Below are 14,358 nucleotides of genomic sequence, written 5' to 3' on the forward strand. Positions count from 1 at the left end.
GCTCCTGCCAGCCCCTTGCTCAACCATCTGGTCTTCAAGGCCCAGTTCAAGGGCCCTGTTCCCTGCAGCACCTGCCTGTCCTCCCAGGTAATGCTCATGCCTCTCTCTTCTGTACACATACCAAAGAATGAGGGGTGTCAGGGATGGGGGGCACATAATTTGTCCTAGGGAGATGCAGACACATCCCCTGGCTCCTGTGTGGGCTCCAAGCCCAGGTCCCCAGCATGACCCCTCACACTCTACTCTGGTTCTGTCACAAGAAGGTCTCCTCCTTTAACCTAAATGGGCCTCCCTTTCCTCATCTACCAGAACGTATCCTTGCCAGTGTCTTCCAGCTCAGAGCCCAGCCTGGGGCAGCCTTCCTCATGTCCCTCCGTGTGCCCAGAGCAGAATGCATGCTCAGGAAGTGGCAGGCAGGCTGTCATCACCACGGTCTCTGAAAGCCCGTGGCACAGGGTGGGGGTGGCTGTGGCCATACCTCCAGTTTGAGGATCGATTCTCTTCCCCAAGTTTCTCTCGATCAGGACTATGTCCGGAGCACTCAGCATGACTGGGCAGGGAAGAAAAGGAGCAAAAGCAGGCATGTCAGATGGTGGGTACCACACATTGGAATATCATGGACCAATACTTGCTGTAGTTTTTTTTTTTTTCTTTCTGTATAATGACATTAAAACAACAATCAGGCTGGGCACGGTGGCTCAAGCCTGTAATCCCAGCACTTTGGGAGGCCGAGGTGGGTGGATCACTAGGTCAAGATATCGAGACCATCCTGGTCAACATGGTGAAACCCCATCTCTACTAAAAATACAAAAAATGAGCTGGGCATGGTGGCACATGCCTGTAATCCCAGCTACTCGGGAGGGTGAGGCAGGAGAATTGCCTGAACCCAGGAGGCGGAGGTTGCTGTGAGCCGAGATCACGCCATTGCACTCCAGCCTGGGTAACAAGAGCGAAACTCTGTCTCAAAACAAAACAAAACAAAAAAACCAACAACAACAATCATCTCCCATTCCCGTGAATTCCTAAGAGAAAGGTCTTCTTGCACCCAAACACAAAGAACATAACATCAGGACAGAGCACGGCCCATGACTGAAAATTTTGCCTGTTAACAATTTTCCTTGTCACAGATAATGCCGTGATGGGCATCCCTGCATGCACCGAACACTCATATAGCATTCTAGTTGATTTCCTAAGGAGAGTTTCTGAGATATGAGATTCCTGGGACAAGGAATTGCCAGGCTGAAAGCAAAACCCCGCTTTTCTTGAGAACCCACCCTGAATACATTTAGCTCCATGAAAAATTCAACTGTGATGCCCTCCTCTTCCTTGCTGGGTCCTGGACAGTGCCTGGCCTGAGGTCGGGAAGCAGGCAGCATGATCGGAGTGCTCACTGGCTGCCCCTAGGGGCAGCGGCTCTGGCAGGGGGGAGGCGGCGGCCCTGGGGAGCTACTCACTGACGTGTCTGGGGGCAATCCCAAGGGTCTGGATCCTCAGAGCCTGCTCACGTGTCTCAGGGATGCCATCCAGAATCCAGCCCTAGACAGAAGATTCAGAGAGGTGCTCATCTGTTTTTATTTTTAGATTTTTGGGGAATTATTTTAAAAGGAATATAATAGCTTTTCAGAAAGACTAGAGCTTTTAAGACAAAACAAAAACTAAATGTTTATCATCCCTACCTCATCCTTTAAAAACTACTTTGTAATATATTATTATATTCCCTTCAGAATCTCATGTTGGTGATTACAATCATAACGTATATATTTTACATCTTGATTTTTTCCACCACACGATAGTGGCCACAAGCATCTCTTCATATCTGCACGGCTCCTCACTGTCCCCATTATCAATGGCTGTGCAGTGTCCCACCAAGAGAATGTACACAGCCACTTAACTATGTCCACGAATGAACATTTCCACTGCTAACAGTGTTCACTATCATAAATGATCATCTGTGCACATCTAGTGCTTTCCACATTTTGGACAATTTCCTAAAGAGAGTTTCTGAGATACAGGATTTCTGGGACCAGGGTGAGAACAAAACCCCACTTTTGTTTTTATTTTCTGCCCCATATCTCTGCAGGAACACCCCACTTTTCTTAAAAACAAACCCTGGATGATGATTCAGGTCTGTGGCTAACCTGTTACAGGATTGAAATTCCTCAGACATCAGCCTCCTCTTGGTAGAGCTAGAGAACTGGTTTAGAGGTTTATTTTTACTATTTATTTATAGAGAGAGAGCCTTGCTACGTTGCCCAGCCTGGTCTTGAACTCCTGGGCTCGAGCAATCCTCCCACTGCAGCCTCCCAAAGTGTTGGGATTACTGGCATCAGCCACTGTGCCTGGCCTTTACTAACTCTTTAAATCCAGTTGGGAGAGTAATATACAATCATTGTACACTATGTGGAAAATACTAAAAGCTGAAATAATAATAAGAGTCACTGATAACACCTCAGACTCAAACAAGCCACTGTCAACATTCTGGTATATCTCCTTCCAAGCATCAAGTGCAGATACCTTTTTTCCGGGGGGCTGGGACTTGTAGGGGAGGGGAATCACACTGTACATACTATTTGGTAATTTGTTCATTTCTAGCAAAAACATTTCATGAACATTTTCCCATGTCACAAAGTGTTCCTTGCAGAGAAGTTTTCATAGCTGCCTGGTGTTGCATGAATTGACCTGATGTTAACTGATCCCATATTGCTGCTCATATTTTTCAGCTTGATTCCAGTTTTCCACTATTATAAGCAATGTTGTATATGCATCTTGATGCCTGTCCAACATCCTCAGATACATTTCTAGAAGCTGATACCTTCTTTTATGACTTTTGATACATTTTGCCACATTGCTCTACAAAGTGGCCCACCAGTTTATGAATCCAATGGCAATGAATCTGTTTCCTTGCATCTCTGCCAATGTTGGGCATTATCTTGGGGGGGGGAAAAAATCTGTCCAGCAAAATACACTATACCACTGCTGCTTTAATTTATATTTCTTTGATCATTAATGAGGTTCTGTATTTTTTTCCATATGTGTATTAGCTATTTGAATTTTTTTTCTTTTCCAAAATGTCTGTTCATGTCATCTACTTTCCTCTTGGGGTCTCAACCTTTTATTTACTGACAAGAGCTCTTTACATATTAAGAACAATAACCCATTTTGGATTTTGGCAAACACTGCCACAAACCCCTTGAGACAAACAATGTTATCAATATTTTCAGCAGTTTGTCTTGCAGCCGTTTCATTTTGTGTGTGGTGTTGCTTTTAACACACCAGTTTGTGGCCAAATCAATCACTGCTTTCCTCTTTGGATTCTGGCATTGTGTGGATGTACAAAAATGCCCTCCCCACTGCAAAAGCTGATAAATATTCACTTGCCTTTAAATCAAGTTCTTGGGTTTTTACTCTTTACATGTAAATAGTAATGATTTGTATAACAGAGCCACAGTTTAGTTTGCGAGTGCTGTGGGGCTGTGATCTAATCTGCTGCCTTGTGGCTCACCACCTGTTCCAAACTTGCCCACAATATAGCCTATCTTTTCCCCTCTGAGGACACTTTTATCACAGTCTAAATGCTGATACGACATTGGCTCTGGCCTCTTTCTGCCGGTAGTTTGTTAAATTCTTTTTATTTAACATTTCAATTGTTGTTGTTTTATAAGTTATCATAATATCTAGTAAAACACTCTTCCCCCCTCCCTTTTTTTTTCCAAAATAAGATCTTTCAGGTAAACATTAAAAATATTTTGTCAAATTCCCAAGTGGAAATTCCACTAGGATTTTGGAACAACATTAAATGCATAGATCAATTCGCGACAAATGGACAGTATCAAGTCAACTCATTATCTTCTCATTTGCTTAAGTTGTTTTTTTATGTCCCTCAGCAATGTTCACATTAAACCATTTCTAAAGTCCTTTCAAGTCCCATGAGTCTAGAGTTACACACACACACACACACACAATCTAATGCTTTAAACTTGATGTCCAGATAAATTAGTAAAGTGAGCTTTGGAAAACTGAAAGAAAGCAGTGAATTGCTTCAAGTCTCCATTTTGCAGAAAGGGAAATCAGGCAACTGGGAGTCCATGCTGCGAGCCCCCACCTGCTATAGAACCCTCCCCCTAAGGCATTACGAGACTCAGTTGCTCTAAGGTCAGAGGATGGTCTGATATGGGCGGACTCAGCCTCCAGGTCACTCACGCCCACACCACCACCTAATTGACAGACACAGAAACAAAAAGTGGTCTGGATGCAGTGGCTCATGCCTGAAATCCCAGCACTTTAGGAGGCCAAGGAGGGAGGATCGCTTGAGGCCAAGAATTTCAAACCAGCCTGGGCAACATAGTGAGACCCTCACTCTACCAAAAATGATTTTTAAAAATTAGCCAGGTGCATTGGTGCACACCTGTAGTCCCAGCTACTTGGGTGGCTAAGGCAGAAAGATCCCCTTAGTCCAGGAATTTGAGGCTGCAGTGAGCTATGATCATGCCATTACACTCCAGCCTGGGTGACAGAGTGAGATCTTGTCTCTTTAAAAAAAAAAAGCCTAAATTTCTTCAATATTAAAATATTTAGGTTCCAGTAGCCTCCACTGACAGTTTAAAAAAAAAAAAGCTAAACAAATTTACAGCCTAAAGACTGTTGGAAAAATCCAGCAAGCTTTCATTAATTTCTTAAATTATATAGGAAGACTCACAGCCACGGAACCCCTGGTTTCTAGAACTAATGAAGCAAAAGGGCAAAAAAAAAAATTTTAACAGCTTTTTGCTTCCTCAAGTCCTTGTTATAGCCAGCCAAGCCCTGGGCTGCAGCTCTTAGGAAGAACAACATCTACAGATGCGAGCAGCACGGGCAGAACCAGGAGACGCAGCAACTGAGAGCTCCCTCACAGTTCCGGAAGCCGAACCAACATTTTCTGAACTTTAGCTAAATTCATACCCCCTTATTTTTCCTTTATTTGGATGGGGAGGAACTGTGAGCCCATTGATTGCTGCTTCTAGTACTAGTAATTCTGTTTTGAGTCCCCTTTTGAAGCTGGCAGGTTGGAACTCCGTCTTTGCTCGGCACTGAGAAAGGCCTCTGCTTTTAATATTGCATTACTGAGCAATGATTATCATCTTGCCCATAAATTTGCAGCAGATATCAGTATGTGGTCCAAAGCTTTTAGAACTGTTCAGGGGAACAGCTCTCACTGACTTTTCACTGGAGAAAGCGGGACTTCCAATTACACAGGAAAAGTGCAGCAAAATGAGGAACATCTCCCTAATTAGCCTGGCCTCACTGTGTGTCATTCTGGTGCAGATGTGAACATCTAAAAGGAAGAAGGTGGGGGTCTCTGGAGGGAGCCCTAGGCCACCAGCTTTCCAGGTCTGCTCTTTCTGAATTGGGGGGATGGTACGATCACCTGGGGACTAAGAAACAAGGTCCCTGAGGAAGCCCTCGAGCAGCACCCAGGCCCCATTAGAGCCGCCCCACATGGTACGGAGAACACAGCCAAGGAAGCTCCTTCCCCCTGCGCCAGCTCACACTGGTCCATACTGGCACACCTGGAAGGGAGAGCGCCTTGACCAAACCTCTGCTGAAGGCTGGTCTGTCCTACGGCGTCCTCAAGATGAAAGCTGCAGCTGGGTGCTCAGAAAGGATCTTCTCTCCCAGAGCTCTTGCATTTAAAGGGGTTATTTGCCCAGCTGCAAAATGGACTGCACGTTCATAGGGAAGCAGCAATTTTGGCTGGACGGACTTTAATGGCTGCAAATTCTGGCAAAGCAAGAAGTCATCAGTCAGTATACAGCACAAGACGACTGCCATGATGGGACATTAAGACATTCCCAATAAGCCTGCGTTTCGAGGTTCGCGGGTCTCACGTCCAGGAGTGGCTGGATGTGGCGGTATCAGTCAATCCCTAATTAGAATACATTATCCATCTTCCTGACACTTCAGTGAAATGTCTATTCCACTCTGAGCTGCAGCTTTGTTCAGAGCAGGTTAATTGATATTCTGATGCCTTCGCTCACCATACCCCCGTGGCTTGGTTCTGTTTTATCACACATCAAAAAGGCCGTATGCTCAGGGCACTCCAGGCACCAGCGCAGAGCTGGAGGTCTGCACAGCTGCGAGGGGTATGGTATCACAGGAGGGACAAGCACTGAGCAGATGTCACAGATGAAAAAAAAGGAAAGAAAAGAAGCCAGCCAGCCTAGGGAACTTGGCGAGGCCCAGCAGAGCGCGGCCTGATGCGGTAGGAGCCGTCCGGCTTTGTGCGAACACTGGCCTCTTTTGCCCTCCTGACTATTATTAAAGCGCAATTAGCAGCTTCACACGGGAAGGCTCTGTTGCCCTCTGGGCCTCTGCCTTTTTGATGCGTTCCCTTTCTGCTCCTCCCCTCTCCTCCCAGGACCAGAGTGTGGTGCTCCCCTGGGCGTTTCCCCCAGTCCTGCCCCTGATCTGGCTCCCAGCTCCGGCGGCAGACTCCACCAAAGGCATTCCCAGGAGCTGCATGCTCAATCTGCAGTCCCAAGGAGGCAAGCTGAGGCTGAAGACTTGGACTCGATAAATCAGTTTCGCTCAGCTCCAGGTTTGAACCAGGGCAAGCCTCACAAGAGGCATCGCAGGCCCAACATTGCCTAATGAAATACTACGTGGTTTCCCGACATAGAGGAGAGAGATTCTGCCAGCCAGGAAGGAAATGTGTCTTAAAAGGTTCAGTTTGGGACAGTGATATGTTCTAAAGCCAATCGGTGAGAACAACGAGACTACTTTGATGAACACAAAAAAGTTGACATCACACTGCCCCAGTAGCAGTTACTTTGGTTTATACAAAAACATGGAAACCTTTGCTGCCATGGAACCCTGGGATGCCTTCCATATTCATCTCACCTGAAAGAAGACTAGCAAGACCCTTTATCTCCAAGTTTGATCCCTAATATGCGACCCGTTAGCACTGAACATGGAATGCATTGAACATGGAACGTGAGTATTCCACATTCCACATGTATGACTGTAGCATGACCTGTTACCCCTTAACTTGCTCTGATTCCTCCACCTGGGCAACGTGTGCCCAGGGCTTTGCCTGATCTTTTTCTGGGCACAGCCTAACAGTGATTATGCTCTTATAACGCCAAAATATGCAGGAGTGATTTTTCTAAACAAACAGCGTCAAATTCTACCCTTGATAATCAATGACACGCATGGTGTTTTCATTTGGTTTGGTTTTGGCTTTTTTGAGATGGGGTTTCACTCTTGTCGTACAGGCTAGAATGCAATGGAGCAATCTCGGCTCACCACAACCTCTGCCTCCTGGGTTCAAGCGATTTTCCTGCCTCAGCCTCCCACGTAGCTGGGATTACAAGCGCACGCCACCACGTTTGGCTGATTTTGTATTTTTAGCAGAGACAAGGTTTCTCTGTGTTGGTCAGGCTGGTCTCGAACTCCTGACCTCAGGTGATCCATCCACCTCAGCCTCCCAAGTGCTGGGATTACTGGCGTGAGCCACGGCGCCTGGTCGCATGGCATTTTCATACGAATGTGCAGATGCGGGGAGATCATTACTCCTAAGTGTGCAGCCTACAAGCCAGTGATCGCTAGGGTAGGAAAATGTGGTAAAGCTGAAATGCAGGCATTCAAGAGGCTTTTTATTAGTTCCTAAATAGTTAAAAAATTAAATCAAATTCAAATCAAAGGTCTATGGTGCCCCTGAAGCCACTCCATGGAAGGAGACATCGTTTGAAGAACAAATTGTTCTGTCCCCAGATGGACCAGTCTACCCCAGCTCTGAGGCTGAGATGGCCCCAACGTAGCCCAATGCAGATATCACTCACTTTGGAGGTTCACAGTTAGTTTTCCAGTTCAGACATAATGTGCTTTAGATGAAAGTAACAGACATGGATAACCCAGCACCCAGGGCCCATTCCCCTCAAACACCTTAGACCATGGCTGTGGTGTAGACTCGCCTCTCTAGAAACAAGATTAGCCCTGGAAGGTATCAGTTTACTGTGATGGCAGAAAGCAGTGACTTTGGAATCAGACAACCTGTGCCACAGCCAGCGTGTGACTTCCAACCAGTCACTGCATGCCCTCTGGCCTCAGTCTCCTTCTCTGCACAATGGGAACAATAACCGTAGTCTAACTCACGTTGATGAAATAATTAAATGAGGGTTATAAACAAACAGGCCAGGCACTGGGGCTCATGCCCGTAATCCCAGCACTTTTGAAGGGTAAGGGAGGACTACCTGATGGCAGGAGTTCTAGACCAGCCTGGACAACACAGCAAAACCCCACTTCTACAAAAAATAAAAAATTAGCTGGGCATGGTGATGTGCACCTGTAGTCCCAGCTACTCGGGAGGCTGAGGAAGAAGGATCACTTGAGTACAGGAGTTCAAGGCTGCAGCGAGGTGTAACCACTGCACTGCAGCCTGGGTGACAGAGTGAGACCTCGCCTCTGAAAAAACAACTAAACAAGTGTGGTGCCTGGAAACAACGGAATGACCCAAAGTTAACTAGTTTTATCATTGTAATTTTGAGAAAGGTGAACTATCTTCTTTTTCTCTACCTGCTTCCAAGGGGGACCCACTTAAGTTTGTAGAACTTAATATAAAAAATTGTTTGAAAAGGCAAATCTCTGGGAAACAGGAGCAACTGGCATTCAAGATATGAACGGAGGGAAGATCTTTAAGAATGAAGGAGGACTTGGGACAGACACATTTCTCTTTTTTTGAAACTGGGGTCTCGCTATATTGCCCAGGCTGCTCTTAAACTCCTGGCCTCCCAAAGTGCTGGGATTACAGGTGCGCCACCACACCCAGCTAGGATAGGCACATTTCAATTAGAATGCGGGGGTCTAGTGAGCTGACAGCTGCAGTGGATTCGCCCCAAGGTGGGCTCATGCCATGTGCCATCACTTGGCCAGCTGCCCTCCCTGAGGGGAGTTTGCTTGTCCTCTGGAAGCACATGTGACTGTTTCCTTATCTGTAGAACAGGAATGGTGATGATGGTGCCTGCACTTCGTAGCGTTTAGGACTACATTTAGTGATGTACCTAAAGTGGTGGCAAATGTCTGGCAGACAGTAGGTGCTTAATAAACACCTCCTGGTACACACAGGCTTTTCATAGTTGACAACTCATTTGAAACACAGACCAAACTGAGCCTAAGAATGGGAGAATAAGGAGTTGGCCTCCTTCTGCTCTGCCCTTCTGCTGTGGGTGCCCTGCTAGCTCTTGGGAGGCAGGCCTGGCACCTCTGACTCTGCTCAGCCTGTGAAGAGAAGAGCCAAGTGGTTGGTGCTTGTGGGTCCAGTGCGGTTCCCGGTATCCCCGTGCCTCTCCAACACTCTCTCCTGCTCCAAGGTCCACTTGCATCTGCCGAAACCTCAGGCTCTATCCAGCGTTTGATCACCTCTTTTCCTCTTCTACTGCAGTGAGAGGGATCTGAGGCATCCCATGCCCACAGAGCTTATCGGAACACGCATTCCTCTCCACATGGAGAGCCGTGGCTTTGCATACAGACACGTGGTCCACGTGTGCCCTTTACAAGCCCGTATCACACCAACCAACCCACCACGGCCTCAGCGTCAGGGTCTTCAGAAGCCCTGCCTCGTCGTGATGCAGGCCATACGTTTCCTGAGTGGAACTCAGACCTCCCCTTCCAATCCCTGCAAACCTAGCTGCATTTGTATTTCAGGAACACACAGCCAGGGCCTCGACAGAGCTGTGGATCAATAAAACCGCACTCCTTGGAGGAGGCAAGTGACATCTATAAACCTGTGAGTGTCAAAACAATAGCAAGAAAATCCTGTGTTCCTACTGTCAGTGGGATGAAAGCAGTGTAATTAATGCCAGCTCAATGACACCACAAGGAGAAATAAAACAAACAGCTGGTGGTTCTGTGGACCAGCATCCAGCTCCTCCACTCCGCTACCATTTCCACTATAAAATACTGACTCATGTTATGGGCAGGGGAGCATAAATCTATCACCAAAGAGGAGGAAAAAAGACTCTAGAAACCCACCAAGTAAATTCTAAACTTTTGGTTCCACAGTCAAAAGCGTGCTACATCCTCTCCCCCTTTATAGTGAAATAACCAAGTCTCCCTGACATTACATGAGATCTAAGAGGAGTTAACCTGAGAACACAAAATTGAATTCTGCATTTTGTGTACAGTAAAGGAAACAGCCCTCAGCCGGTACAGTCACGTTTTGGGCTGGGGGCCTGACCTGACTTCCAGTGTGCATCAGAGACCTGACTCCAGGGATCTGGGGACATGGTTGAGGTTCAGCAGAATGGGCGAATGGTTTAAGTTTTGCATTTGATGATGGCATTCTTTCTTTAGCTCCAGGGGCAGATTATGCAGAAGCAGACATTTTGAACCTGATGCATTTCTAGAAGATCGGTTTTTCTTTTAGGTAATGTATTTATCCTTCTTTTGGGTCAGTGGGTCAGGCTCCCGTGCTGCCACCTCACCCGTAGAAGGAAAATGACAGCAGCTCTTAGAACCTGACTGCTTCTGCCATGCTCTGTTCTGAGCCACCTAGAACATTTGCTGGTAGGTGCCCCAGAAGTCTTAGCTGTTGAAAACATCATAGGACAGTCATGGAGGTTCAAAATGCATCACCATGTGACGTGGTGTTGGGCATATATCACGTGCCAGTAAATGCTAATTGAGCATTCTGTGTACCTTATTATTATTATTATCATTATTTTGCTTTTATTTGTTGAGACCGAGTCTCCATCTGTTGCTCAGCCTGGAGTTCAGTAGTGTGATCTCAGTTGGCTCACTGTAACCTCTGCCTCCCAGGTTCAAGTGATTCTCCTGCCTCAGCCTCCTGAGTAGCTGGGATTACAGGCACCTGACACCACGCCCAGTTAATTTTTGTATTTTTAATAGAGATGGGATTTCACCATGTTGGCCAAGCTGGTCTTGACTCCTGACCTCAAATGAACTACGTGCCTAGGCCTCTCACAGTGCTGGGATTATAGGTGTGAGTCACCACCCCTGGCTGATGTGTTCCCTTATCTTGATGGACCAATTCTGCTCTTCACCAACTGTGTCTGGGCTTAGTTCTGGCCTTCATTTTCCTTCTTCCCTGTCTTTACTGTAACATGATCACAGGCCCAATGAGTCACGGGCAAGGTAACATTCTTTTAACACACTGAAGCAGAGACTCATTCATGTTCCATTTAATAGATCATGGGTCCTGGTGAACAGGCTGTTTTTCACTCCTTTGCTTTTGATGGGAGAATAAGGAAGACTTCTTGAAGAGGTGCTGGGGAATAAGAGGTGATGTCTAGAATGCATTAGCCAGGATGCAAATGGGGGCAGCATCCCTCCACAGGCTCCTGTTCAGCAGCACCAGGTCTAGCTTTTGTTAGTGACAGTGTGGCTTTGACTCAGGCAGGGGCTCTGAGCCTCACAGATATGGAAGAATAAAGAGGAGACGCTGTGAACAGAATGCAGATCGGCGAGGGTACTGACCACCAGTTGAGCGCTGTCTTAGTCCAGTTTTGCTGCTTATGACAGAATACCTGAAACTGTGTAAACAGTAAAGATAACTTTTTTTGGTGGGGAAAACAGTGTCTCACTCTGTCACCTGCAAAAAGGCTGGCATGCAGTGGCATGACCTCAGCTCACTGCAACCTCTGCCTCCTGGGTTCAAGTGATTCTCCTGCCTCAATCTCCTGTGTAGCTGGGATGACAGGTGCCTGCCACCATGCCTGGCTAATGTTTGTGTTTTTAGTAGAGATGGGGTTTTGCCTTGTTGCCCAGGCTGGTGTTGAACTACTGACTTCAGGTGATCCACCCACCTCAGCCTCCCACAGTGCTGGGATTACAGGGGTGTGCCACCTTGTCCAGCCCCAATCACCTCTTAAAGGCAGTACAGTGGTTTTCAATGCTGCCACATTGTAGATTGAAGCATGAGTTTTGGAGGGGACAAAATTCAAACCAAAGCAAGCATCAAGAAAGCAAATTCCTGCTGCAGTCACACTGAAGGGCCTTCCCTAACGGCCCACCTCCGTCTCCAGAGGCGTGAACGGAGCATCCCACGTGCTTGGCTTCTTGCATTACGCTCATGCTCGGCAACCGAGCCTAACTTCCCTAACTTCCAGAGTGGTGGAACTCAATCCCAAGTGGAAACACACACACACACATGCACACACGACACACACACACGCCACATACACACATGCAATTGGATGGGCATGAGGAAGGCAGGCTGCAGCTGGCTCTGAAATTTCATGACTCTCTTCCTCAGGCACTACACTGAAAAGACCACTCTCATCCATCCAGGTATAGGGATGTAATAGAACTCATTCAAATTGTGGTTTCAAAAGTGCACCACAGGCAGGGCACGGTGGCTCATGCCTATAATCTCAAGACTCTGGGAGGCTGAGGCAGGTGGATCACCTGAGATCAGGGGTTCAAGACTAGCCTGGCCAACATGGTGAAACCCCGTCTCTACTTAAAATACAAAAATTAGCCAGTTGTGGTGGCACATACCTGCAAACCCCGCTACCTGGGAGGCTGAGGTAGGAGGATCGCTTGAACCCGGGAGGCAGAGGTTGCAGTGAGCCAAGATGGCACCAAAAAAAAAGTGCACCATGATGTCGCAGGTAGATCATAAGCCCACCCAGAGAGTGTCTAGGACTGTTTTCTAACACAAAGCCAGGTATGAAGAAGTAGTAGACTTCTACTCATAAGGGATCCTCAAATTGCCTTCACCCAGCTCACCTTGCAAGTAAAAGGCACAACTCTTAAGTGGACTTCCAGGCCAGGCACAGTGCTAAGCACTATGCTTGGATCATCTCATTTAATCAGAGACAGTGAGACAGCTGTTACTTCAGTGCATGCACCGCAGCACCTAAGGATGCGCTGCCTGTCTGTGAATTACAGGATTCTCTACACATAAAGGCACTGGGGTCTGAGCAGCCTGTCCCCACCAGTCCCTGTCTGTGTCTCCCTCACTGCTGTCTGCCAGCCCAGATATTCAAGGGATGGCTCAGGTCAGCAGATGTGAACACGAGCCATGTGTGGAGCCCATAACATCATATTCCCAGTGCATGAAGACCTCTGTCTTTTGATGAATAATAAAACTCTCTGCATATGACGAGCCATCGTAATTCGGCACAAGTCTTTCCTTTGCCCTCTGTGGCTGCGTGCGGGTGGCATCTATACGTGAAAACATTTCTTTTTTTCTTTGACAGATATTTTCCAGTCCGTGATATTCCAAATGTCTGGCGCTAGTGACATAAAAATGCCTTTGTCATAAGGCCTAGCACAAGCTGAAGCCTGACCTGGCAGTCAGGTAGCCAGGAGCCTCTGCGTGGTGGCCTATAAAATGCCACCCTGACTTGGCCTGTGGGACCTCAGCCAAATCCCTTCCTCCATCTGGGCCTCAGCTTCCCTTTTTGTAAAAGGTTTCAGTGGGATCATTTCTGTAGATGGCTTTTTAAAAGACATTGATGATATAAACTGGGATTCATCCACCAGGCACGATCACTTTCATGTTATACATTTATTTAGTGTTTTAAAATCAAGTACCCTGGTGCTTGATTCTTGTTACAGCTGATTAGAGGAATAGAGGAGACAGGAAAATCTCCTGGCATAGGAGCTCAGATTGGAAGGCTGGTTCTCAAAAACTTGAACCTGGGGTCCCATGGGGCACCTCCACCCTTATTAGGGTGTAGTGCTTGAACTTTCTCAAGGTATAGAAGTCCAAGGCCAAATGGGAAACTTGAAAGCACTAATGATGGAAATAATTATATAATACAAGGAAGAAGTCATTAAACACCCAAAATACACATAAAACAAAGCCAGCACACTGGACAAAACAATCTCTCCAAAGAAGCCTGAAGACAAATGTGTTCCTAGTGTTGAAACCTTTATTAGGACAGCAGATGTAACTGGATAGAGCTGCTGGATTTTAAACACCTTTCCCTCCTTGGGCCATGAGCATGTTGGGATAGGATTTCACTGCCATAGTGGTGCAGAACTGGGGAATTATCCAAATGGCATTCACTGACTCATTGATCGATTGATTCATTCGTTCATGCTATACATGTTTACCCAGCATGGAGTCTATGCCAGGTACCACAAGAAAGATCTTACATTCCTAATCCTATGTATGAAAGTGAGAGTTGGAGAGCAGAATGCTGTGAGCACACGTCACAGGAAGGCTGGCCTCATCTGGGGTTGGGCAAGGTCAGGGGAGGCCTCCCTGAAGAAGTGACTTGAAGCTGAGGCTGAGGAATGAACGCAGTTTTCTAGCTATGGGGTGGGGCTGAGAGCACTGAATATTCCTTTTCTAGTGCTGCATAACAATCTTAGTGACTTTAGACAACACAATGGTTTCCAAGGGGCAGGAGT

At 46.8% G+C, this 14,358-nt stretch overlaps 1 protein-coding gene across 11 annotated transcripts in view; it reads right to left on the reverse strand.

The window, feature by feature from the left end:
* The window catches only part of AK8 (adenylate kinase 8), a 159,646-nt gene that overhangs the window by 107,675 nt on the left and 37,613 nt on the right, over positions 1 to 14,358 (reverse strand). For 10 of the 11 annotated variants that reach the window (XM_078330612.1, XM_078330592.1, XM_035261328.3 and 7 more), the window contains 2 exons: positions 1,455 to 1,536; positions 479 to 550 (listed from right to left, as the gene is read on the reverse strand). In XM_078330612.1, the coding sequence (XP_078186738.1) occupies positions 479 to 550; positions 1,455 to 1,536 (154 nt within the window). Of the gene's footprint in view, positions 1 to 478; positions 551 to 1,454; positions 1,537 to 5,546; positions 5,566 to 14,358 lie in introns of those variants that run through there. The other variant, XM_078330615.1, reaches the window with a different exon arrangement.

This window comes from Callithrix jacchus, chromosome 1 (genome assembly GCF_049354715.1).
Source record: "Callithrix jacchus isolate 240 chromosome 1, calJac240_pri, whole genome shotgun sequence".
Lineage (NCBI taxonomy): Eukaryota > Metazoa > Chordata > Mammalia > Primates > Cebidae > Callithrix > Callithrix jacchus.